Here is a 25,060-nt window from a genome sequence, read left to right on the forward strand (position 1 = left end):
ACTGCTGTCTCCCGAGATCAGGCCCACCTGGCCTGGGAGCCGTGTTGAGCTGGGTGAGCTCTTTGGTATTATCTTTAATCTCCAAAGTCAAGGTTAGCAGAATTCTGAAGGATTTAAGGACACCATGTTTTTCCATTTGGCATGTCCGCTTGCTTTGTTATCCACAGGAGGCTCACGCTCCGAGGGATGGCAGCATGCACACATGAATCACACCTGAGGATGCCTTGGCATAGTGAACGTGGCCTCTCTGGGGACCCGCATCAAAAGGAAGAGAAACAGGACATGGAGGCCCCCTGAAAGGGCTCCTCACTTGAGGACAAACCTGAGAAACCAGCCTGAATCTTCTGAGGGTCTCCTCCTCTACAATCTCCCTGGGAGGGCTGCCCTCCCACCCCCACCTGCTGTTTGGCCTGGGAGCCCAGGCCCACCCACCAACCTAGAGCCTGTGGGAGGGGAGACCAGAGTACAAGGAAGGCAGAGGAGACGGCCTTGGAGGAAAGGCTGTAGAGGATAGAAAGGGAAGGGTCCTGATTAAGTAGTGATTAACAACATGGGTTCCATTCAAATCCTGGCTCCACCCCAACCAAGTGTGTGGCCTTGGGCAAAGGACCCTCTCTGTGCCCGTTTGCTCCTCACCTGTAAAACGGAGCAATACTTAACTACCCATGATCTCTTTGAGGATTAAAGGAGTTCATTTTAATTTGTGGAGCGCTCAGAACAATGCACTTGGTAAGCAACTGTTAAATTAATTTAGTGCTAAGAACATGGATTCTGGCAGCCAAAGCACACCTGGCCCAATTGTGTCGAGACGGAGAGCCTTGCAAATTGCGGATAATGATCATCTCTCTACCCCAAAACAGGGTTTAAACATCCATCTAAGAGCACGTGGGAAGACAAAACTAGCTCTACAACGATCTGAAAGGTTAAAATGAATGTCTGATTCTGGTTCACTTAGCCCAGAAGGGAGGCCAGAGTTGCTCCCTCAGGGACCTGGTGACACCCCCTTCTCCACAACTCATCCATCTGGTGTGAAGCTCGAGGATGGTTTCTGTCAACAAAGTCACCTAGCCCAGGGTTTTCAAACCCACTGATGAAATCAAGTTGGTAGGTCACAAGCAGCATTAAAAAAAAAAAAAATTAGTGGAAAATAGAAACTCTCAGGATAGTTTCAGGCGAAGTTTGCCATTTATGTGTGGGTGTTTTGGGTGGCAGTGTAAAAGGCATCCTCACACTCTTAGTGCTACTGCCAGCGTTGATCCAGCTGTCAGCTCTGCGTCCTGGAAGGTGCCTAGGGAATGCTGCCTGGGCCAGCAGAGGGCATCCCACACAAGGTGCCCATTTCAGGAGGGACTGCCTGCATTCTCTCCCGGACCAGGCCTTGAGGGCCCCACAGCCCAGCTCTAGGGAAGATTAGCACTAGGGGAGTGAAGCCTTGGGCCCTCTCCACCTCCAAGCCTGGCCTTTCTTTCCCACCTAGGCCCCTCCTTAGCTCTCCTATGCCTTTTCTCCTACTCCCTGCTCTTATCTTCCCGTCATCTGCTTTCCTTCCTCCAACTGACCTACTTCCTCTCGCCCGTGCAGCCCCTTCCTTTAGTCCTCATTCTTTTCCTTGCTTCCTCCACCTTTCTCCTCCCTTTTCCACCCCCAACTCCTTTACCAGGACACACAAACACACACAGTTTTTCAGACAATTCAGGCTTTATTTTTGAAAATAATTCTGTAGCTTCAACTTTCTTCCATGAACTGAGGTCAGGCAAGAAAGAAAAACACACACGTTGCTCTCCAACCCACAATCTGCGTCCTAATCTGTGCACACGGGAAGGGAATGCTTGGGGGAGAAGGGAAGGAGGCTGGGCTGAATGGTCTTGGCTGCTCTACCTCACACCGAGAGGGCCTCCAGAAGCCACGGGCCGGGCTAGCATGAACCGTCCCAGAGCGACAGGGAAAGGATTGGTTTTTAGGAAGGACGGCATAGGGGGCAGTCTGTTTCTTGGAGGAAGGATGAGAGAGGGGCGCCCCAGCACCCAAGGCTTTTCCCCCTACCCCAGCGGGTGAGCTGAGGAGAGGTTCTGCTTTTCCCCTTCACCGTTTCATCTTGGAATCACGAACTGCTAGGCTGCAGGGAAAGAAGAGCTGAGAGGAGGTCAGGGATAAAGGAGAGGGGGAAGAAGAGAAATACAGGCAGGAGGGAGTAAACCCTGACAACCTAACAGCTCCGCCCAGACCCTGATGATGATGAAACCCCTTTGGTTAGTCTCATTTTGGCCACAAGTACATCTCCTTCTCACATAATCCAGCCTCCCACCTTGCTCCAATTGGGGGAAGGTGGAGATGGTGGGGGACAGGTACAGGAGGAGGGCTCATAACTCTGGCTAGAATAGCCAGGACAGGGAAAAGAGGCCTCATCAAGAGAACTAAAGTTGCCAACCTCTCCTCAGATGTCCTAGGAGAAAACCTGGAACGTGGATTTTGTGGCCCCAACAAGCCCAAGTCTCTCCCTACCACACAGTGGTTTCCTGCTTAGTAACTCCCCCAACATACCCCAGAAAGATTCCCGATTTGACCCCCTTGAGAACGGGAGAATAAGCCTCACCTTATCATCTGTGCACTTGAATGCCACTCAAAGAAAGAAAAAAAAAACAAACCAGAAGATAAATGGACCCAAGAGAGAAACACAGAGGGGATGATGCAGCCCAGGGACTGCGGTGCCATCTTAGGCCATGATATGTCCAGGAGGGGCCCCAGGAGGGGCAGGCAGGTGCTGCTAATTCCAGCTAGGGTCGTAGCCGGCCCAGGTCTGGGGTGGGGCCAGGTGGACACGGCGGCCCCGGAACAGGAAGCTGACGATGCCCTGGTAGCCGGCCCTGGGGACACCGGACTTGAGGTCATCCATGACTCCCAGGGCCTTGGCGAAGGCCTTGAAGCTGTCCCTGCTCGTGTACTGCACCCGCACCTCCCCCAGCTCACTCCGCTCACTGGTCCTCACTTGCTCCACCTGCAGCAGGGGAGCACCGTAGACACGCGCAAGGAAATCCCTGTCATAGGCCTCCCGTCGCAGGTAGGACAGGTCCAGCTGGGTGAAGGGCACAAAGTGCTGGTTCAGCTTGATAAACTTGAGGTGCTGGTCAAAGAACTGCCCATGGCTCACACCTTTGCGGCCAAAGGTCATCGTTCTGGAGATTTCAGGCCTCACACAGGCCCGGCCCTGCCGCTGCTCCGGCCGGCGCATCCAGTCGTCCCAGAAGGCCTTGGGCCACTTGGGCTCCAGCTCAGCCCAGAGCTCGGCCAACAGCAGCCAGCCCAGGCCAGGGAAAAAGTCTGTGCGGTAGAGCAGCTCAGGCTTGCTTGAGTCCACCATCTGCTCCTTGCCGTTGTCGTTCCAGGCGGACACACACCAGAGGGAGGGGTCGGCCCTCAGCAGCGGGTACGTGGCCTGGAAGTACTCGAAGAAGTCTGGAGCCACCTCCAGATCATCCTCCACCACCACCGCCGCTGGGAACTTGAACTTGTGAAAGACCTGGCCCAGCGCCCAGCGGTAGTGCCGAGCAATCTTGTAGTAGCCCTGGAACTTCCGGTGGTCGGGTGGCACTGCGATGTTGCTCAGGTCAGGCTGCCGGATGTGCGTGATGGCGCTGCCGTAGGAGGCGATGACCTGGGCTGTCTCCTCATGCCCGCAGTCCTGGCTGACGATGACGGGGAAGCGCTCAGCCGAAGGCCGATAATGCAGCAGCTTGTCCAGGCAGCGCCGGACAGTGCTGCGGTCACAGGCGATGACCAGGATGGGGATCACAGCCGGCGGAGAGGTCACAGGCGCTCGCGGCAGGACAGGCGGGGCCGCGGTGGGCGCCCTCCACCGCTGGCTCCACCTAGCATGATGCTCCCTGATCTGCTGCAACAGCCCCCGCTGCCGCTCCAACTCGACCTCGGCGTCCTGGGCCAGGCGGATCACCTCACGGGTGAGGCTGGCGGGGTCGTCATCGAGAGCACTGTCTGAGGGCAGCCTGCCAGGCGCCGGGCGCGTCCAAAAGAAGAGGAGCAACAGGGCGTTCCAGGCCACAAAGAGAATGGCGCCCCACAGCACAAGCCCTGCAGACTGCTTCTTCAGCATCCTGGCCCCCGCGGGGGAGGCGGGCAAGGCTGGGGCTCGAGGCTGCCCTTGGCTTGCCCGGCTCACGCTCCCACAGTCCTAGGGATGTTTCCTCTGGGCTCCAGGCTTAGGAAGCAGCCATGCACCTGAGGAGAGGAGAAAAACAACCATCATCACAAGGCATGGGGCTGCCCTGGAGTGGAAGAATGGGGGGCAGAAACAGATGAAAAAGTGCAGGACAAGGAAGGCCAGGAGGTTAACTCCAAAGCTCTCTTAAAAGATAGCTGCCTGGGAGCTTCCCTGGTGGCGCAGTGGTTGAGAATCTGCCTGCCAATGCAGGGGACACGGGTTCGAGTCCTGGTCTGGGAAGATCCCACATGCCGTGGAGCAACTGGGCCCGTGAGCCACAACTACTGAGCCTGCGCGTCTGGAGCTTGTGCTCCGCAACAAGATAGGCCGCGATAGTGAAGAGGCCCGCGCACCACGATGAAGAGTGGCCCCCGCTCGCCGCAACTAGAGAAAGCCCTCGCGCAGAAACGAAGACCCAACACAGCCGAAAATAAATAAATAAATAAATAAATATTAAAAGATAGCTGCTTGTTCCCTAATTTGGAGGGTCCATCTGTGTGGAAGAACAGGATTAGGAGAGCATGTTCCCGCACTCCAAAATGAGTTCATGAGTCCTCTGAAAAGCAACGTGGTTTTTTTTTTTTTGGGGGGGTGGTGGTGGTGGTGTAGAGAGTGATGTTGGTGGAAGACAGGAAGCAAAGGAATCCCACTTCTCCCTTCCCTACCTGACAGATTTTGTTTATCATCTTCTATCCAGAGTTTAGGAGAGGTGGGGGTTAGACCATCTACCTCCCATGCCTCAAATCAAACTGCCCAAAGATTACTGATTTTAAAACTCTAATATCACACCTCAGGGCTAAAGCCAGCACCTTACCTAATAAGGAAGCACCAGAGGCATTCTCACGAAGGTCAGGAGCAAAGCCAAGCCACCCCAGAGCTACACGACTGTTGAACGTTCTGTTGGAGGGATCAGCCAGCGCAACTGGACTGCAGAACACAATTATAGGCAGAAGAAGTGGAAAAGAAGCAAAAGTATCTCAATGTACTGATGCTAGGAGAATATGCCTGGAAAACTCTAAGAGAAGCAATGATAAATCCAACCTAAACAATCAAAGAATTGAGCAAGGTACTGGGATATAAAAATTAACATGCAAAAATCAATAGCCTTCATATCCACAAATAATAGCTCATTAAAAAAACAACAAATGAGAAAACCCTATCTATAACAGCCATGAAAATGATAAACTATTTAGGAATTAACAAGAAATATTCATAAACCTACATGAACCTATAATTCCTATAATTCCCGAAAAGACACAAAATAAGACTTAAATATCCCTTGTTCTTGGTTGGGACATCTCAGCATCATCAAAAATCTCAATAAAAATACCTTTTTATAGAGCTAGACAAAACTTCATAACAGAACAAATAGGAAAATGATGAAAACGAATGAGCAGTGAAGGGGGACTAGCCCTACCAGATATTAACATACTAAACATTACAAAGCCTCTATAATTAAAAGTATGTGGTGTTGGCATGTAAACAAACAGATCGTCCAAAGGAATAGAATTTAAACTCCAGAAATACACCCAACTACACGCAGAAATCTAATGTATGATAAAGGGGATATTTAGAATTACTGACGCAAAAAATGGTCTTATTAATAGTGCCACAACAATTATATAGCTACTTGGGGAAAAAAAATAAGATCCGTACACAAGAATAAATTCCAAGTGAACTAGACATCTAAGTAGAAAAATAAAACCATACAAGTGCTGAAAGAAAATACATGTCAATTCCTCTATAACCTTAGTATAGGGAAAGGCTTTCTAAGTATGACTTAAAATACAGATACAGTAATAAATAAAACACTTTTTGCATGGCTAAAAACACCATAAGCCAAGTCAAAAGACAAATAACAAACTGGGAGAGAATATTTGCAACATACATCACAAATAATACACCAATACCCTAAAAGACAAAGAACTTTTTAAAAGCTGAGGGGAAAAAAAGGCCAAAACTCTTGTCTAGAAGACTAGGGCAACTCACACACAAAAATATTAAAATGGTCCTTAGACATATGAAAAGGTATTTAATTTCACTCATGATAAGAAAAATTCTAATTAAAACTATACTAAGATAACATTTCTCCACCCATCAGACTGGCAAAAATTCAAACACTTGTCCTATTCTCATAACAGAGTCAGCTGAAGAACAGAAGTTCTTGATTTTGATGATGTCCAATTATCAGGGTTTTTTTCTTTTATGAATCATGCTTTTGGCGTTGTATCTAAGAAATCTTTGCCAAAGTCACAAAGATTTTTCCCTGTGTTTTCTTTTTTAGGTTTTATAGTTTTAGGTTTTACATTTAGGTTTACGATTCATTTTGAGTTAATTTGTGTATATGGTGTGAGATATGGAACTAATGTCCTTTTATAGCAGTTTGGCAGCTAGCCAAAATGCTAAACAGAGAGTTACCATATGACCCAGCAAGTCCACTCCTACATACAGACCCAAGAGAAATGAAAACATATGTCCATACAAAAACCTATATGGAGTGTTTATAGCAGCTTTATTCATAATTGCCAAAAAGTGGAAACAACTCAAATGCCCATCAACATGGGAATATGGATAAACAAATTGTGGTTAACCCGTGGAACGGAATAATATTCAGCAATTAAAAAGGAACGTATTACTGATACACACGACACATGTACGAATCTCAAAATAATTATTCAAGATGTGAAAGAGTACATGCAGATCAGTGGCTGCCTGGGGATGGGGCAGTGAGAACATCAGGGGAGGTATTACAAAGGGACACTAGGAAACTTTGTGGGATCATAGTTTCATGGGTATATACATATGTACAAACTTATGAAAATGTACATTTTAACTATGTAAAGTTTACTGTATGCCATTTATACCTCAATAAAACTTTTAAAAAAAGATATTACTGGGTCAAATGACAAAATTAGAATATAGACAGTAGATCAAAGTATCAGTGTTGACTGATAACCATAATGTGGTTATATAAAAGAATATCCCAATTCTTAGGTAATACACGCTGAAGTAATTAGGGGTAGAGGGCCATGGTAGGTGCAACTTCTCAAATGGTTCAGAACAAAAATACCATGTATGTATATGAATAGCAAATGGAGCAAAATGTTAATAGGTGGATCTGCGTAATGGGAATATGATTATTCTTATACCATTTTTATTCTTGCAACTTTTTTATAGTTTGAAGTTATTTTCAAATACAATTTCTTAAAATCAAATATAGGGACATAGCCCACAGCTCTGACTAGCTTCATCCAATATGGCCCCAGCTGGGCACATCAGTAAGAAGAACTGGGACACAATCCATTTTTCCTGAACTCCTCAATCACGCCATGACATGCATCACACACCTGCTCTCTGCCAGGCTCTGGGAAGGGACTGGGACACGCATCCAACAAGAAACAGGCATGGTCCTGCCAACCCCCTCACTCCACCAGACCTCATTACTGAAAGGATCTACCGTACCCTCCCATTCCAGGACAGTTGCCATTCCTGACCATGCAACTCTCTCCCTGGCATTCCTGCCTCTGGTCTCAACACCTCATACTCCAAAGCTTCAGGTCTGCACTCTCCTGTGCTGACTGCTCTGTCAGTTCCCCTCTGCCTCACAGACCAGTTCTCTAACCCTAGCTAAAACCTTGGGTCCCAGATCTCATCTCTGTGCTCCTGAACTCTCAAGCAGGCAGATCCAGTATCCAAGGATCAAAGGGCTGATCTTTAAGAGTCTCTAAAGGGAATGGATTCTGCCTCCCTCCTCAGAGGCCCCTCCAGCCCCTGCAAGCACTACCACCCCCTGTCTTCCTCCTAGAAACCAGCCACCCTCACAACTCCATAGCAGCAGTCTTCTCAGAAACCTCAAGTCCATTTCAGTTTTACTGTGTCATTAAATTTCCATTTTATTAGTGCTCATATACCAATTAGGGTTTCCTAGAAGAGAAACACACACAGATTTCCAGTTTCTTCCTCACTCCCCCTCAGGATGTGGTCAATGTTGGATTCCCTGACCCCCAACATCCTGCCTCCCAACTGACTGGGCAGGAATAGTCTTTAGATAAAGAGATGGGGGAAAGAAAAGAGAAACTGAGCTCCATCAGCCGAAGCGTTGACTTCAGGGCTGGAGGAGCAGGCTTGTCTCTGACTTATCAATGAGCCACCTGAAACCAGCAGGCTCTCAGAGTGGTAGCAAAACCCCACGGGACCGCATCCTCTCTACCCTGCACCCTGCTCCAGACATTAGAATTAGGTGGCCCACACCCACTACCCTGAGGCCTGGAAGACCTCCCAACACCTTCTAAGCCAGGCAGATCAAAGCAATCTTCTCAGCCCCTCTGCAGACTGTATTCCTAGCAAGTCTATAAACCTCAAGAAATGTTAGATAGCTCACAGGAAACAGCTGCCCCAGTCCAGCCAGGCCTCCACCCCACAACCCTTTTCTCTAAATTCTCAAACAGGACTTGCTTCTCTTGCCGTAAGAGTACGTGATGCACCTATTCCCAGGCCCCACCCCTTCTCCACACGGACTCACCCAGAGTCCCAGTGCCACTTTCTACTGCTTCTCCACATATTCTCCAGGGAAGGATCCTCCACTCTGTCTAGAAGTTAGTGGTGTGTGAACACACAAGCGCAGGCACTCTCCAGCAGCTGGCTGTGCCTGCGGAATGAGCAAGTCCAGAAGGCCAGCTTTTGGCCAGCAGAGCCCATGCACTCATCCAGGAAGCACTGCTCTGAGTCCGACCATCAGGAGGGTACGGCAGACACAAGGGCAAGTCAAACAGCCCAGGGCAACGCTTGGCATCACTCCGAGTTTTTTTCACATCGCTGAGACTCAATTCTCTCACCTCTAAGATGGAAACCATAACAGAATACCTCATTGGGTTGCTGTGAGGATTGGGTGAGATAATTCACATCAGGTGTTTAGAACAGTGCTCAGCACATGACAGCATAAATGCTAGCCAGTCACTCTGCTAGCCAGTCCCCTCTCTCGCTGGCTCTCTTTACTCCACTCTACGAGATTCCTTCCAGGACCCAAACACTCGAGCCTGCCTCAGGGCCTCTGCATGTGCCGGTATGCCTGGTCGGCTCTTCTCTCTCTTCTTCACCTAATGAGTTCTGACTCACACCTCGCCAGGACACCTTCCCTGATGCTTTCGGACCCTGTGAGGTCCACCTCCCCTTCACAACCAACAGCACCAGCACAACCCCGTGCTCAACATCTGTCAAATCCCCTCTACTACCAGCTACCTGAGGAGGCGGACCAGCTCCCCCAGTGCTGCCAAGCTGCTATGCTAGGATCCTCGACATTCAGATTTGCCTGCAACAAAAAAGTGGCTTCCATGTGGATGCCACACACCCACGATCACTTAACTGCAATTCCCAAGTCCAAAAAGTGCTGAAAAACAGAAGTTTTCCACACTTGTTTGGCTTAACCTCATTTGGAGAAATCTGATCTAATGTGAGGCTACGTATAGTCTTTATTTATCCCGTTCATATGTTTTGCTACAGAAATAAGCATGTTGGATTATGGTATGCTGTTCCAGACCTTCACTACATCATAAATGCACCAGATCATCTTTTTTAAATCCAAAAAATTCTAAATTCTGAAACATATCCAGCCCCAAGAATTTCAGAATTACGAAAATGGAAGAGAAAGTTACTCATTCACTGACATCATCCCATTTCAAGATCTCAAACGCTTAAACCTGAACTCTCTTCCCTTATTATTAAATACTGAACTCTTGATATGGCTTCTCAGCTGGTTCACCTATCACGCACTTTGCTTCCCTCTAAGCAATCTTCCCAATAGTGGCAGAGCATCCTTCTTAAAAGTACACAACTGGTCCCAACACTAACCTGCCTTAAAAACCATACTGCCACTGCCCACAGACTAAAACTCAAAATCATTATTATGACACACAGGGCCTTCACGACAAACTGACTCAAACATTCCTTTTCAACCTCACCTCCGACCACTAACCCCATGAACCCCGTACTCTGGCCTCAACAGGCTACTTTTTTCCCTCAATAAGTACCCTTTGTACACTGCTTTCTTTCCTCTGGCTGGTCCCGCATCCTGAAATATTATCCAAAGCCCCACTGACAAGCATTATACATCCTTAAAAACCCAGTTCCTTAACATCCAGGCAGAGCCAGGCTTCCCACAGCTATACTCCCACCGTACTCTCTCCACACCTCCTGTCTTTCCTCTCCACACTGTAACAGAACCTGTGGCTGTACTTACCTGGCTCTCACCTTACTCCTTAGAAAAGAGGCTCTATGATCTGTATACCTATGACAGTGTTTGGCACATGTACGAAGTTCAAGTAGCTAGGTGGAGGGCTGCTTGCATTATTCACTAAATCGGGGAGAAAGAAGACCAAACTAGCAGCCTAACAGTGAAACATTACATTTTCCGAAGATGACTACCAAGTGTCCCATCCCACATGCTCTTCTTACAAAGTGACAATGACACTCCTCCCTCTAGAGCTGGGGGAGATGCGGTCTATGTTCCCTCTCTTTGATCTGTGACTACAGAGGAAGTGAGGACTATGTGACTTACGAGACTAGCTCATGAAAGGCAACACAGTTTCTACTTGGTGCTCCTGAGATGCCTGCTCTTGGAACCCAGCCACCAAGGTAAGAGGAAGCCCAGGCCATGTGGACAGGATACCTCTAGGTATTCCAGCTGACAACCACAGCTAAGGTCCGCTAACAGTCAGCATCAGCCACTAGACATGGGAGGAAGCCTTCCAGATGATTCCAACCCCAGCCACATATGACTGCAACTACATGAAAGGCCAGGAGCAAAACCACGGCAATCCAAAACCTTGGATCACTCCTGACTTACTCACAGGCCAGGGGTATCACGAGTCGCTGCCTACATTCAAGTGAAAAGGAACACAGACCCCCCACCACCGGGTGGGAGGAGGGCAACGTCCTATTGTAACAATGTAGAGTGGGATATTTAAAGTTGTGGCCATGTTGGGAAAAGACAATCTGCCACATCTTCCTTTTCTAAAATAGAACAACAGTCCTCAACCTTGACCTGAGTACCTGATGTTCTGTTATTAATGACATTTGCCTGCAAGGCACAAACTCACACTAGGTTTTTTTTTTTTGCCAGAGTTTTCACAACTCCTTCAGGGAAGTCACATAGCTGGTCCACACCACCAAGTACAAAGACATCTGCACTGTGGTGGGAGATGAGGCGTGAGCCTTTTTAGTGAATAAGACCCTCAACCAAAACCCAGCAGGTTCTGGGCAGGTGCCACCAACTCCCGTGGGTCTCAGCTTCTTCTTTTTTTTCTTTTTAAATTAACTTTTATGGAGTATAGCTGCTTTACAATGTTGTGTTAGCTTCTACTGCACAGCAAAATGAATCAGCCATACATATACATATAGCCCCTCCCTTTTGGATATCCTTCCCATTTAGAACACCACAGGGCATTAAGTAGAGTTCCCCGTGCTATACAGTATGTTCCCATCAGTTGTCTATTTTACGCATAGTATCAATAATGTATATGTGTCAATCCCAATCTCCCAATTCCTCCCACCCCACCCCTTTCCCCCTTGGTGTCCATATGTTTGTTATCCATGTCTGTGCCTCTATTTCTGCTTGGCAAATAAGATCATCTATACCATTTTTCTAGATTCCACATATATGCGTTAATATACAACATTTGCTTTTCTCTTTCTGACTTACTTCACTCTGTATGACACTCTCTAGGTCCATCCACGTCTCTACAAACGACCCAATTTCGTTCCTTTTTATGGCTGTGTAACATTCCATTGTACGTATGTACCACATCTTCTTTATCCATTCCTCTGTTGATGGACATTTAGCTCAGTTTCTTCTTTTGAAGAACTGCCTATGAGCCGTGAGATCCCTTTTTAAAACTCTGATTCCTATGGTATTCTCTAGCCAGTTCTCTCTAACAAGAAAATGTTTCTTAAACAGCAAGAGAACACCAGATAGTCAACTTCTCACTGTGAGCAATAATGGAGAAGTCTTATTTAGCTTTTAGAAAGTATGGAAGTTGAAGGAATGTTGACAGACCTTCCTTTCTATCTCTGTGTTGCTTAGTACGTTAAAAAGCATTGCCTGAAAAAAAACAGAAAGTATAGAACATGCCACAGATAATGGAGACTTAACTGAATCACTTTCCTGTTCATTAGACCTCTGCTAGGCTCCTGTACCTTGTACCAGGCTCCATAATTTCAAAAGGATGTTAGAACTGAAAGGGAGTCAGAGAAGATACACTAAATAATTCAAGGACTTAGAGAATAAGACCTAGAGGGAAGGGATGCAGGCTAAAGGGATATATGATGCTAGTGCAGCAAAAAGCATGAAGCCCTGGGAAACCAAGTAACCTTGGGCAAGTCACTTGTGCCTTAGTTCCCCCATTTGAACAGGGAGAGGGTTGATTTGGATCATCTCCAAGGCCCCTGGGCTCTGATGATGAAAAGGACAGTGACAATTTCCCCAGTGTCGCAAACAGGAAATGAGTTTAACCTGTCACATAAGCCACTGAGGTTACACATACTACATTGCCTTCTAATCTGAGAAAAGGACAGGGGAGATCCGAGAGACCTCAATGGTCTCGGGTAATGGGGTCAGGCAGGGGTGATTCACAGTTCGAGGCAGACGCAGGGGGGATGTAAGCATCTAAAAGAAAAGTCTACATGGTCTGAGAAGTATTACAAACGACAGAAAATAAAGCTGGACAATCTCAGCCAGCGATGTTCGTAAAGGGAGGACTAATTAAACGCATCACAGGGGCAAAGGTTAACCAAGGCGGAGCCTCACTCCAGGGTCCACTGTCCCGTGGAGACACAGACCAGCCGGCCACAGCCCCTGCGCTCCAGGGTTTATAAATGGGGCCCTGCACGGCTGAGGGGCCCCCTACTCCACACACATGAGCTAACAAGTAGGAGAAAGTTTTCTTGACAATTTACTTATTTCCACATCGAGTCAATTCTTCCTCCCGGCAGAGGAGAAAGAACCCCTAGTAACTTTTGGAATGGACGCGCGGCTGGGGTCTGGGGAAAGGCCACCTCGCATTCCGCTCCCCAAACCCTCTCCAGCGACCCCAGCGCCTCCAGGCCCCACACCCACGTCGGCCCAGAGGCTGAGTTTCACAACCAGCCCCCTCCCCGCGGAGCCCGCCCTCTCTCACCAGCTGGAGGCCCGGGATTCCGAAAGCGGAACGCAGAGCTCCACTTCCCGGCTCCAAAGGGGCCCGTGGCCGGGACGCGGGACGACCCGGGCCAAGTCCCTCTCTCGGGCACCGGGGCTGTCGGGGGACACGGAGGGCTCGGAAAGGGACAGCTTCCCAAGCCGGGACCCCAGCCCCGGAGCGCCCTCTCCGCTCCTGCGGGGCCTCCTTCAGTCAGACCTCGGTCCCTTTCCGGGGACAAGCCCCAGAGCTGACGGACGCTGGCGTCCCCCGGCCCCCACTCACCAGGTCCTCCCAACTTCCCGGCCCTGAACTTGGCCCGCCCCGGGGCTTGGGGAGCGAGCCCGGCGCCCCGGCGCGTTCCAGGCGCTAGCGCGGAGGCCGCCGGCGCCTTCCGCCAGGCAGGCTCTTCCTGCGGCGCTCGAGGGCCGGACCGCCGGGCGGGCAACGTGGCCCTTCCCCGGGGAGGGCGGGGCGGGGCAGGCCGAGGGGCGGGGCCGGCTGCCCCTACTCGCCCGCGACCCCTTCTCCCCGGCTCGCCTCCAACGCCCGACCTCTCAGAAGGACTCGCGGTCTGCGCACCCCAAGTTTTCCGGGGTCCCCAACTTTTGGAGATGCTGTGGAGACAGCTGTTACCTTTGGGCCCTTTGCCGCTCTCAGTCGCAACTCCACGGGTCGATACGCATAAACCCAACCACACTCAACCCATTCCAGTCAGACTTCTCCTCGGGTCTCCCCAGCTCCAGAGCCCAGAGCCTCGTGGGGCTGAGGGGAAGAGCCCTGCCAGAGGTAGGCCAAGCAGCCTGCCTCAGTAGTGCGTTTACCAAACCCGAAGCCAAGGATCTGGGGGCCTGCTCCTCCCAACCCCTGGCTTCCAGGAGGGAGGAGTCTAGGGCATTTGAGAGGCTAGAGGGTGCAGAGAAGTAAGAACAAGAACCAGGATGCCAAAAAGGAAGCCAAGGAGGAAACACCTGCAGCCAAAATCGAGAAAGAGCAAGCTGAATTTTTTTTTTTTTGGGCTTCCTGTTTTTTGTTTTGTTTGTTTTTTCCTTTCGGGGTGGGTAATGAGTGCTGTTAGTTTGGAGCAAAAGAGCAAAGAGAGACAGACCTTTCCCTAGGGTAGACCCACCAGACCTAAAGAGGAAAGGCCTCAATCAGGCTTTGTGATAGCCCTGTGAAAGGGGGTGAAGGAGGACCCTGGAAAAGCCTAGATGTCCGTATCTGACCCTAACAAGTGAGGGTGGGGAGCTGAGAACTACTGGCTACTCATGCAGATGACTTTCCTGAGAAGGACTGAGTCCAGGGCCAGCCCTACCATGTGATCAGGACACACTCTTCTGGCACCAGCACGTGCCCCCATCCACTTCCCTACCCTGTGTTCCAGAGCACAGAGCAGGCCAGAACTTTGTGGTATATGGTTACTGACTTCACTCACTAACTTGTTTCTCGGTGAAACTAGGAATTATGTGGGGTTTTAGAGAAACGAAGGCAGGACATGCCCTAAAGGTCCCTGCATGGGGGTGAGGAGCTAAAACAAAATTGCACAGAGGCCATCACATGCCAGACCTGCATCCTGCCCCACACCCAGCCTCTCCTTTAACCCTCCTAGCAGCTCTGCAGAGTACACATTGTCATCCCATTCTACAGATGAAGAGTTTGAGACTCAAGCTAAGTGCCAACTTGCTGAAGGTCACAAGACCTAATGAGGGTCATGGCCAAGTTTTAGACCCAGGCATTCCTGCTTCCAAAGATGGCACTCATTCCCTCTCCCCATGCAGCCTTGAGTGCAAGTGCTCTTTGTGATAGCTGTGTGTCCAGCATGACAGGCACACAGTGGGGCAGCAGGGAAATCCTGCAGTTGGAGCCCAGCCCTGAAGGAGAAGAGTGAAAGAAGAGCTGACACCTCAGTGAGGCTGCACTGGGGTGTGTGTGTGTGTGTGTGTGTGTGTGTGTGTGAGTGTGTGTGTGTGTGTGTGCAAGGTCTCCAGTTTAGCTGATTGTGTGGACTGTGGCAGGAGATGGGAGCCAGCCAGCAGCCAATGTTTCTGTACCTCTGCTCCTTCTCTAAGCTTTTCCTCATGTAAGAGACATGGAAGGCCTACATACTAATACTCCATGTCAAGGCAAGAGGGAAAACCACAGTTTCTTAAAATGTAAAAAGTTGGGAAACACTGTAGAGCCAAGATATCAGGAGCTAAAGTCACTGTCCCAGGACAAAGGCCAGAGTGGGATGCTGAAAGGTGGGGAAACCAACCAGCCCACGAGATGTCGGATTCCCACCTCTACCAATAATCCTTCTCCATCTAAGGCTGTTCAATGGGGAACAGGACAGGTAACTGTGTACCAAAACTCTCGCCCCATCATTATAGTCCTCTGTTTAAATTCCAAGGCTCACAGGAAGAAATTCCATGACTGTCCCAAAACAAAGGCCCTGGTTAGAGAATAAGAATGAGCTGAATTCTTGGATGGAAGCAAGAGAAAACATTTGGTCTGAGAGGCAAGAAGGAGGGTGATGAGTGTCAAATTGACCTGGGAAAAGAGGCCCTGGGCTCCTGATGGAGGTTTCATGCAGAAGGGTTATAGGGGAAGGAGGGCAGAAACAAGGAGCCAGGTGCCTGAATTCTGGGGATGAAACTGGGAATGGATTATGTGAAAATGGAAGGAATAGGAAGATCTGGTCCCAGCCAACCCCCACTACTTCCAAAAGGAGAGGAGAGATAAGAAGGAAGTGAAAATTGTTCCAGGAAAACTACCCTCCCATAAACAATGCCCAAGATACCCTGAATTTTTGTATAATTTGGAAATAATTCCACGCTCTGAACTTAAGAACTCATGCTCTGAAACCATCAGTAGAGGTAAAAGCAAAGTTTTAAATCAATGATGTATCTATTTTCCCCTCTCCCTTCCTCTCAATATCCCTACTCCCCATAAAGACCCAGAAACTCAGCTCATTAAGATCAAAGAAAAGAGAAAAGATTAATACAATAATCACTGAGCAATGTCTGTGAAATGGAACTTTTGGTTAGCCACCTACAGTTCCGTCGGGAAAAAAGAAGGGTATAAATAAATTCAGTTACAACACACACACAATATGTGGTTTCAGTCTATCATTGTGGATATAAGTAGCTGGACACCCAATGAGTGCTGTGCCCTGACATCCTGGTACCCCTGTGAGAAGGCTGTGACTGTCTTGAGAGGACTGTCTTGTGGAAGGGTCAGGCTGAGGGCAGGGCTACTGCTTTTGGTGGAAACAACAGGAGAGAGGAATTCTGGCTCACTCCAGGGAAGAAACATCTTAGCAGAGAGGCTGTCTGACAGGGCACTTGAGTTCCCCTCCCTGGAGGTTTGCAGCAGAATCCGAATGGCCCTTCTCAGGTCAGATGCTGTAGGAGCAGCACAGCACTGGGCAGGCAATCACAGCATCTGCCACTCCACACATAGGCAAGCCCTTCCTAATCAGGGCTTCTGTAGCTTCCCCTCACGTATCAAACTGGGAGAATAATCCCTGCTCTGTTCTCCCCACAACAATGTGGTGACGAAAAACTTACACAACACAACTGCCTGGACACTTCACATAATGTATGTAAGCACTGTACAAATACAGCACGACTCTGTGGTACTTCAAGTGCTTCGAAGCACTCACCGTCCTCCCAGGCACGATGAGGGCTGCAGAGGCATCCTGGGACCACACATCCCTGAGGGATCACTGTGATCCCGGTGTCTAAGCAAAGACTAGCACCAGGAATTTGCTGGACAAAGCTAGGGGAGGTGACAGGCCCACCCTGAAATCCAGACCTTCTAAAGTAGAAGCCTGGCCTCAAATGGGCCACCTGAGGCATCAGACTAGAGAAGAAACATCTAGGGCCAGGAACTCCACCCAGGTCTGCCTGCCCAGCCCTCAGGCCACTGGGGGGCTCAGGGACTCCTATGGCAAGGAAGGAAGGGAAAAAATAAATTAAGTCATAAATATGTGATTTTCAGCTTGCAAACGACCTCTGTTACTGTTGCCAGCCCCCAGTGTATGTGAGGCCCAGGTGTTACACAGCTAGTGAGAGGCAAAGAAATGCTAGGAGCCAAGCTTCCTACCCCTTGCCCAGGCCACCATACCCCACTGTCTATCAAAATTCCCAACATCTCTCCCTTCTACTGTTATCGTCACTGAGAAAAGCAGGCATCTTGGCATAGGTAAACTGGAGTTCAAAGAAGGAGTGAGCAGCAGGTAAGAAGGTAACCAGGGACAGCCTATAGATGGCTAAAAAATGGCAGTCTGAGCAGGAGAGAAGACCATGATATGGCATAGGAAGGAAAGGCCCAGCACTCCATCTCCTAAACAGACACTCGGTCCTTGAGACTTGCACCTTCCTCCACCCCTCTTTAATCTGCTACCCCAAAGAGGCACACTTGCCACGCTGACTGGAGAGCTCTGAGAGCCAACAAGGTATCTGGCAGAATCCCTCAATTTCAGTTCTCCTTGAACCCGTGCACCTTTGCCACCACTTCATGATCCCAGGTATTGTTTAACAGCAACAGGATGAGACAAATTCAGGGCAAGCTTTTAATTAAGGACAAATAAGGCTTTTGCCAGAACCCTATTTCAATGAAAGAACAAAACTCCTAATGTAGAGTTTTTCTCTGTGTAACTATACAGGCATATGACGCAATGGCAATGTTACTGTTTTACATGTACATGGCCCTGGATACTTCTCAAAATCTATCATTTCATTTGTTCCCTGTGAACAACCTGTGAGGGACTTGGAAAGTTAGTTATCCCCATTTTGCAAGTGAAGAGAACATGGCAGAGCTTAACCAACATACCTAGGGCTGTACACTAAGAAAGGCAGAGCTAGAACGCAAATCCTGATTCCCAAACCTGTGTTCTGTTCCTCTGCTCTTACCATGAGGTTTCATGGCCTACACTCCCTTATAGGGGAAGGAGGAGAGGCAACTTAGGAGGTTACCTAGACCATCTGCTACCTGCCCCCCCAGGCAGTTCTATTCAGTTAGCTGCCCAAAACACAGCAGCCTGCCTCAGCCTGGGTAATCCATTCCAGAGTTGTGCTTAGCCCAAACTGACTTGGAATCCTACTACCTCAGCATTGAAAAAGCCCTTACAAGTAATCAAACACAACCTCCCTTCAGAGGCCTAAATTATTTTCATGTTCTCCTTGGTCTAACCTCACAATTGCCATTGCTCACAACCCCTTACAAGGTACTCCTACCTTGGTAAGGAGCAGCTGGGAACAAGCCTGCACCCCGAGAGTGAAGGAGAGGTGAAGTTTTCTGTGTATCCATCAGGGTAAGGGTTCCCATCACGGCAATTCCTCAATTGTCAAAATTCCTCAATTCCTCAAAAGTCAAGTTCCCAGACTTACCCCACTCAACATTTTCTGCACAGGAGCAGCAAGACACCAAGTGGGAAATGAGACGGGAACCTTACCTTTCTTCTCTTCTCTCAGCTGCTCCCCTGGAGATCATCAAACCCCCATCCAGCACTCCATTTCCAAACTGAGAATCCCAAATCAGATACACCAAACAAAGTGCGGCTTCTCTCCTCTTGTCCAGGTCCAAAGTCCATGGCTGAGTGGACTCTGAGGGGGAGGAGTCTGGGGGGGAAGGGATATGTCCAGGCCCCTCCCCCCCCACTGCAGGCTTCAGTGTCCCTCCCAGAGGTCTATTACATCCCTTCATTCAGCTGGTTTATTAAGCCCAGAGTCTGGTGATAGGCAGATCCCCGGTACTATCCCATCTCTTGTTCAGGGAGGGGAAGTCATCCACTGTGAGGGCTGGCAAGTCCGTCTTCTGCTGAGGCTCATGACAGGAAACAGGCCTTAGAACCGACATGGCCCAGGAGGCTGATTTCTGTGTTAACCTGCAGAATATTTAAACATCATGACACTCTCTAATCTATTATATACCCAAAAGGATTTCTAAGACTCCCTACCTAAAGTAGACCCCTTGACTCTATCATCAAAAACCCTTCCTTAAACACTCCACAAGGTTATACAAAGTTCCTACCTCACTCACATATTGCACCCCAAAACAGCCATCTCATCAATATGTATACACATATAAGGCTCAAGATAAAGGAAAGACAGCACCAACCACACTATAGGAAAAGTAACCGAAAGCACTAGTGTGTGGAGACTATCTTCTAAGAAATACAGAAAAGAACATTTCTCCTCCTGTTCTCGCCTTGTTAGTGCCACACACTAATCGCCCTACATCTCCCAAGCTTCTTAGGGTGTGCAGTGTTTTAATCGGCCAGCTCTCCCAGTCTGAACTAAATCCATTACCACACCTAGATGCTGGCACCTTCTACAAGCATTCTTTGCTCCCTTCCCTTCATCCGCACCTCCCCCTCTGCTTCCAAAACTGTGCCATGGATGTAATTCCCAATCTCCGTCAAACTCCTTCCCGGGGCCAACTCCCGAGAGCACTCTCCTGAAACGTTAGAAGCCTGAGTCCTACCAGCAATAGCCCCAGTGATGTTCCAATTTTTCAATCCGGTGGCCCACCCTGGCCGCCCCCTCCCTTCTAAGTGTATTCCTAAACACACACACACACACACACACGCACACACACGCGCACACACACACACACACACAAACGCGCGCGCGCTCTCCCCCTTCCTTCCTGTAGGGGCGTGGCGCCCACAAGAACGCCCCCCACCCAGCCAAGAATTTAACTCCTCCCACCCTTCTCAGAACCCCGCGTTCGGTGTTCACGGGGAAAGGGGGTGACAACGCGACCCTCTCTAGGTTCTGACCCCTACCCCTCCGCTGCCCAGACGACCCTCGCCCTATCTGCGCTGGGTCGTTACCCGGGGCCCACCCCCAACCTCAGCAGGGAGCCGCGGCCCGCCCCAGGTCGGACTCCAGGGCCCAGGCCGGGTCCCGGTTGCCCGCCCAGGCCCCACCCCCTCGACCCCCGGCGGCCCGGCCCTCCCCTCGCACTCCTTTCCCCCTCCCACCATCTACCGCAGCCACTTCCGTCCGTCCTCCGGAAGTGAGTCCGTGGTAACTGCCACCACCCGTCACCCGCCTTATCTCCCCCCGCCCATCACCACCGCCACCAAGGGAGCAGGACTTGAGGTTGCTCTGCAGTCACTATTAAAAGGACTGGGGACGAGGCGTGGGCAGAACAGGGTGTGAGTGAGAACGGAGCTGGGGACGACAGTAACGGCCGTGCAAGAAGTGGGGGGACAGACAAGTCGAGCCGCGCGGGAAGAAGAGCGCATGCGTCACGACGCCTCGGTCGGGTGGCGAGGGTTGGTGCTTGGACGGCCTGGCCTGGAGGGAGTTGGGCGGGAAGGGGGCGGAGCGAGGAGCCCGGAAGTGGGGGCGGAGCCGGCCTGGGGCCGGTTCACCTAGTCCACCTCGGTCTTAGGGTCGCCTAGCAACCGCCCGCTTGTTCAGGGTTCTGGAGAAAGCCCAGAGTGCTCCCCTCTCTGGATGCGAGTCCTGGTGAGAAGCAATTCTGGAAGCACCAAGGCTTGTGTTCACCCGTTCCTGTGCTGAGAGCTCTGTAGCCGTACTGAAGGAAAGCTGTTTTGTTCATTGCTTACTTTTTCTCGCTGCATCTCTCACGGAGGCAGGACCTTCCCTGGGTCTGAAAAGAGAAAGAAGAGAGTGAGACTACTCATAAAGTAAGCCCCCCCCCCCAACCCGCGCGTCCCCAGGACAGCTCTCTGTTGAACACGCCTCGTGCGAAACACTTTTCAATTTTTAGTACCCACAGGTCGGGACCACGGTTACCATTCCCCGAGCAGCAGAGAGCTCTGCCGGAGGTTACGTGGCTAGAAAGTGATAGAGGCTGGACGCGAACTTCCCAGCCTGTGACACTAACCTATGTTGCCACTATCGTGTGCCACCTGTGACCAGTCTCCTCTTAAACCTTTCTGCACCTTCAAACATTGGACTTCCAAGTTCCAAAATTTCCCTGGTTGCTTTTTTCTAAATGTATTGGTCTGACTTGCTTTTGACTTCAAACTGAATCCAAGAGAAGCTACTACTAATTTTTGTTCATATGTCATCCATTTAATGACGTGTTCTAGAATTTTGTCAGGACTGTGGACGGATTCGCAGCCTTTGTTTTTTTTCCCCTCTTATTGAAAACTGGAACTTAGGCTCCAGTCTTCTGGCATATCTTCTTTGATACTGTGATTTATAAGAAGAAATATATGTATTTGGTCTTTGTCTAGTTTCTGATACCGAGCTCCTAAAATCCTTGGAATTTTCATAAGTGATAAGAGCACTGGGAGGATCTTTTGTTCCAATATTTGATCTTTGACCCTAGTTCCTGACACAGGGCCACTGAAACCCTTGGCATTTCCTGGGTGATAAGAGTGTCATTTTTTCTAATGAGGCAACTTTGGGTGGGCTCCTGGATAGCTTCTGGATGGGGGCTGATCATTGGAAAGACCAAGCTGTGATTAGAAGGTTGGAATTTTTTAGCACCCCCCTCCCCAGGTACTCCCCCACCCCCGCCATTTTCTTGAGATGAGAGAAAGGTTGAAAATGGAGCTAATGATAGATTATGCTTAGGTGATGAAGCATCCATTAAAATCCCAATAGTATGGGGTTCAGAGAGCTTCCAGGTCGGTGAACACATCCACAAACAGGGAGGGTGCCACACCCCCAACTCCAGAAGGACAGACGCTCCTGTGCTCGGGACCCTCCCAGGTCTTGACCGCTGTATCTCATCTGGCATTCATCTGTATCCTTTAATAAACTAATACACATAAGTGTATAAGTGTATAAGAACTCACATAAGTGAGTTCTGTGAGCTACTCTAGCAAATAATCGAATCCAAGGGGTAGGAGGTCACGGGAACCTCCAGGTAGAACAGAAGTTGTGAGTAACTTGGGGGCCTACTACTTGCAATTGGTATCTGATGCGGAGTCAGTCTGGTGGTACTGAGCCCCTAACCTGTGGGATCTGATGTTATTCCAGATTGTGTCAGAATTGAGTTAATTGTAGGACAAGCAGCCGGTGTCACAGAGAACTGCTTGGTGGGAGAAAACCTCCACACATTTGGTGTCAGAACTTAAGTGCTCTGTATGAGTAGTAAAGAAGACACACAGGATAAAAGACTGGGTTTTTCTAGTACATACGTTGATCTGACTTGCTCTTAACTTAAGGCTGAATCCAAGAGGAGCTACTACTAATTTTAGGAGTTCATCCATTTAATGACATGTTCTAGAATCTTGCCAGCACTATGGACGGATTTACAGCATCTGTCTTTGCCCCCTTTTTGAAAACTGGAACCTAGGTTCCAGTCTTATGGAATATCTTCTATCCACGTGATTTCTCCAGATTACTAGCAGTGACCAACTTGCATATTTTCAATACTGGGAATGTAATAGTTGCTAGGTCAGAAGTCATGAAATGATTTTTTTTTTACTTGGAAAGATGTCATAATATTAGAAACATTCTTAAAACAAAATTTTTATTGCTGCTACACTCAAACAATACAGGTCCACAAATAAGTTCCTGATCTTTTCGCAAAAAGCTGTCTTTCTCATCTGAATTAATGGTAACTCCACTTCATTTTCTCAGGCTGGAATGCCAAGAGCCATCCTCATCTTCCTCTCTTACATCCTCTACCCAGTCTGTCAGGAAATCCTGTTGGCTCTATCTTCAAGCTCTGTCTAGGGTTCAACACCTCAGCATTCTCACGGCCCCCTTCATCGCGCACCTGGACAACCAGGTCCCTCTGTCCTTACTCCCCTTCTCCAGTAGCCTAGTCTTCACACAGCAGCTAGAGGGATCCTGGCATTTCTCTGCTTAAAACCCCACAGTGGCTCCCCAGTTCACTTGGAATAAAAAGCCAAAGTCCTTACAGCAGCCTACAGAGCCCAACACCAACTGGCCTGCTTACCCCTAACTCGCTCTCCCTTTGCTTACTCTGTCTCAGCCACACTACCCTCATTGCTATTCCTTGAACCCACCTCAGGGCCTTTGCACTAGTTGTTCTCTCTGTGTATAAAGCTCTTCTTCTGGATACTTTCATTACTCTTTCAAATATTTTCTCAAATGTCACCTTTCTCAGTGAGGCCTTCCCTGGCCAACCTATTTAAACCCTGCCGCTCACCCACAGCACTACCAGTTTCCCTTTACTGTGCTCCATTTTTTCAGTAGCACTCACTTACCAACTCCCAACATATTTATTATGCTTACTGTTTCCCGTCTGTCTCTCCCCGCTAGAATGTCAGTTCCATGAGGGGAGGCATATTTGGCTGTTTGATTCCTTGCTGTATCCTAAGTCCCTGGAACAGGGCCATGTGCCTGGCCCTTAGTAGGTGCTCAACAAACATTTGTGGAATGAATGAATGAATGAATGAACTTGAACAACTATTTTCATGGTGGAGTATTCTTATCCTGCAGATACCTGAACATAGTGATAAGCATAGTATGCATATTTTGCATTATGATATTTTATCATCATAAAATAGATAGTATCATGTTTCTAAATACTTTCAAAATTATAACCACTTTTTAAAACGTACTTAGACTTTTTGCATGCTTGTTATAATAAAGCAAACAATAGAGTTGTGTAAAGAAAAAGTTAATATCTTCCCACCTCCACTAATCCCTTCCTGCTGAAGGGAACTACTTTTAAATTTAGCGGATATCTTTCCAAATATTTTCTCCATACCCACATATATATGTAACAGATACAGATGTCACAGTTCAAAGACAAGTATGCCTGAACTGTAACTTTATTTTGTATAACACAAGGCAGTTTCTATTCTTAGGCCTCATTGCCTCTGATAGCAGAAAAACTGAATCTGGTTAACTCAGGATAAATGTTAGCACTTTATGATTTGCTTATTTATCAATGATCAGTTATAGGTTAATTCTAGTGAACTCTTTTCTCCCTTCACCTTTACAAAATTACCAGGTTTTTAAAAATTATTGTAAAAGAAGTATATATTCATTACAGAAAAATAGTAAATCACAAATAAGCAAAATTTTAAAATAACCATATGTAAAGCCAGCAGCCAGAAATAATCAATTTGTTCTGTTCATATATATGCATATTTGAGATCCTATTATAATTAGCTTTTATTGCTTTATATAGTGTAAACATTTTTCCATGTCAGAAAATATACTTCTATGGCATTTTTAATGACTGTGTGATCTCCCATTATACAAACGTACCATAATTATTGTCCCTGTTTTTGTACATTTGGTTTCCAACTTTTTACTTTTGCGAAATTACTTGTAGCTAAATGTCTGAGCATATCCCTAATTATTTCCTCAGGATAAAATCCTGAAACTGTTGTCAAAAGGTGCAGTCACTGTTGAAGGCTTTTGACGCATGTGAGACCTACAGAAAGGTGTCACCGCTTTGACTCCAGCGAGCAGGAGGGTCCTTTTCTTCACACCCTGCCAGCACCATCTTAAGTCTTCCCTATTATCTTGTTTTTCGATGTTTTCTTGGATATTTTCACAAATATATTTTTTCCAACATATATTTTTCAGATGATAATTATTTTGGATTCATTTTAGAAGCTAGATATCTTTTATAATTTAATGGGCTCCTCCTTACCTTTTCAAGTATTCTTTGTACTGATTTTAGTCCAAAGTCAGATAGATACAAAAGTCAGTTTGTATATTTGCTATTTGTCACATGTTCTTTTATCCTGGAATGTATTTTAGAATTCTGACCC

General features: G+C 48.3%; 1 protein-coding gene across 7 annotated transcripts; it reads right to left on the reverse strand.

Moving 5' to 3' along the window:
• Positions 1 to 1,679: 1,679 nt before the first annotated feature.
• MGAT1 (alpha-1,3-mannosyl-glycoprotein 2-beta-N-acetylglucosaminyltransferase) lies at positions 1,680 to 20,304 on the reverse strand. Of its 7 annotated transcripts, none has more exons than XM_068536609.1 (3): positions 20,225 to 20,304; positions 18,824 to 19,255; positions 1,680 to 4,233 (listed from the first exon to the last, which is right to left on the reverse strand). In XM_068536609.1, exon 3 carries the CDS (start codon positions 4,106 to 4,108, stop codon positions 2,765 to 2,767), a length of 1,344 nt encoding a protein of 447 aa, XP_068392710.1. In that variant the 5' UTR covers positions 4,109 to 4,233; positions 18,824 to 19,255; positions 20,225 to 20,304; the 3' UTR covers positions 1,680 to 2,764. The 7 variants fall into 7 exon arrangements, with proteins under 7 accessions (XP_068392710.1, XP_068392708.1, XP_068392707.1 ...); XM_068536607.1 differs by lacking the exon at positions 20,225 to 20,304 and adding an exon at positions 19,855 to 20,164; XM_068536606.1 differs by lacking the exon at positions 20,225 to 20,304 and adding an exon at positions 5,031 to 5,143 and having other exon boundaries at positions 18,824 to 20,164.
• Between the last annotated feature and the right edge of the window lie 4,756 nt (positions 20,305 to 25,060).

The sequence above is a fragment of the Eschrichtius robustus genome, chromosome 2 (assembly GCF_028021215.1).
Source record: "Eschrichtius robustus isolate mEscRob2 chromosome 2, mEscRob2.pri, whole genome shotgun sequence".
Lineage (NCBI taxonomy): Eukaryota > Metazoa > Chordata > Mammalia > Artiodactyla > Eschrichtiidae > Eschrichtius > Eschrichtius robustus.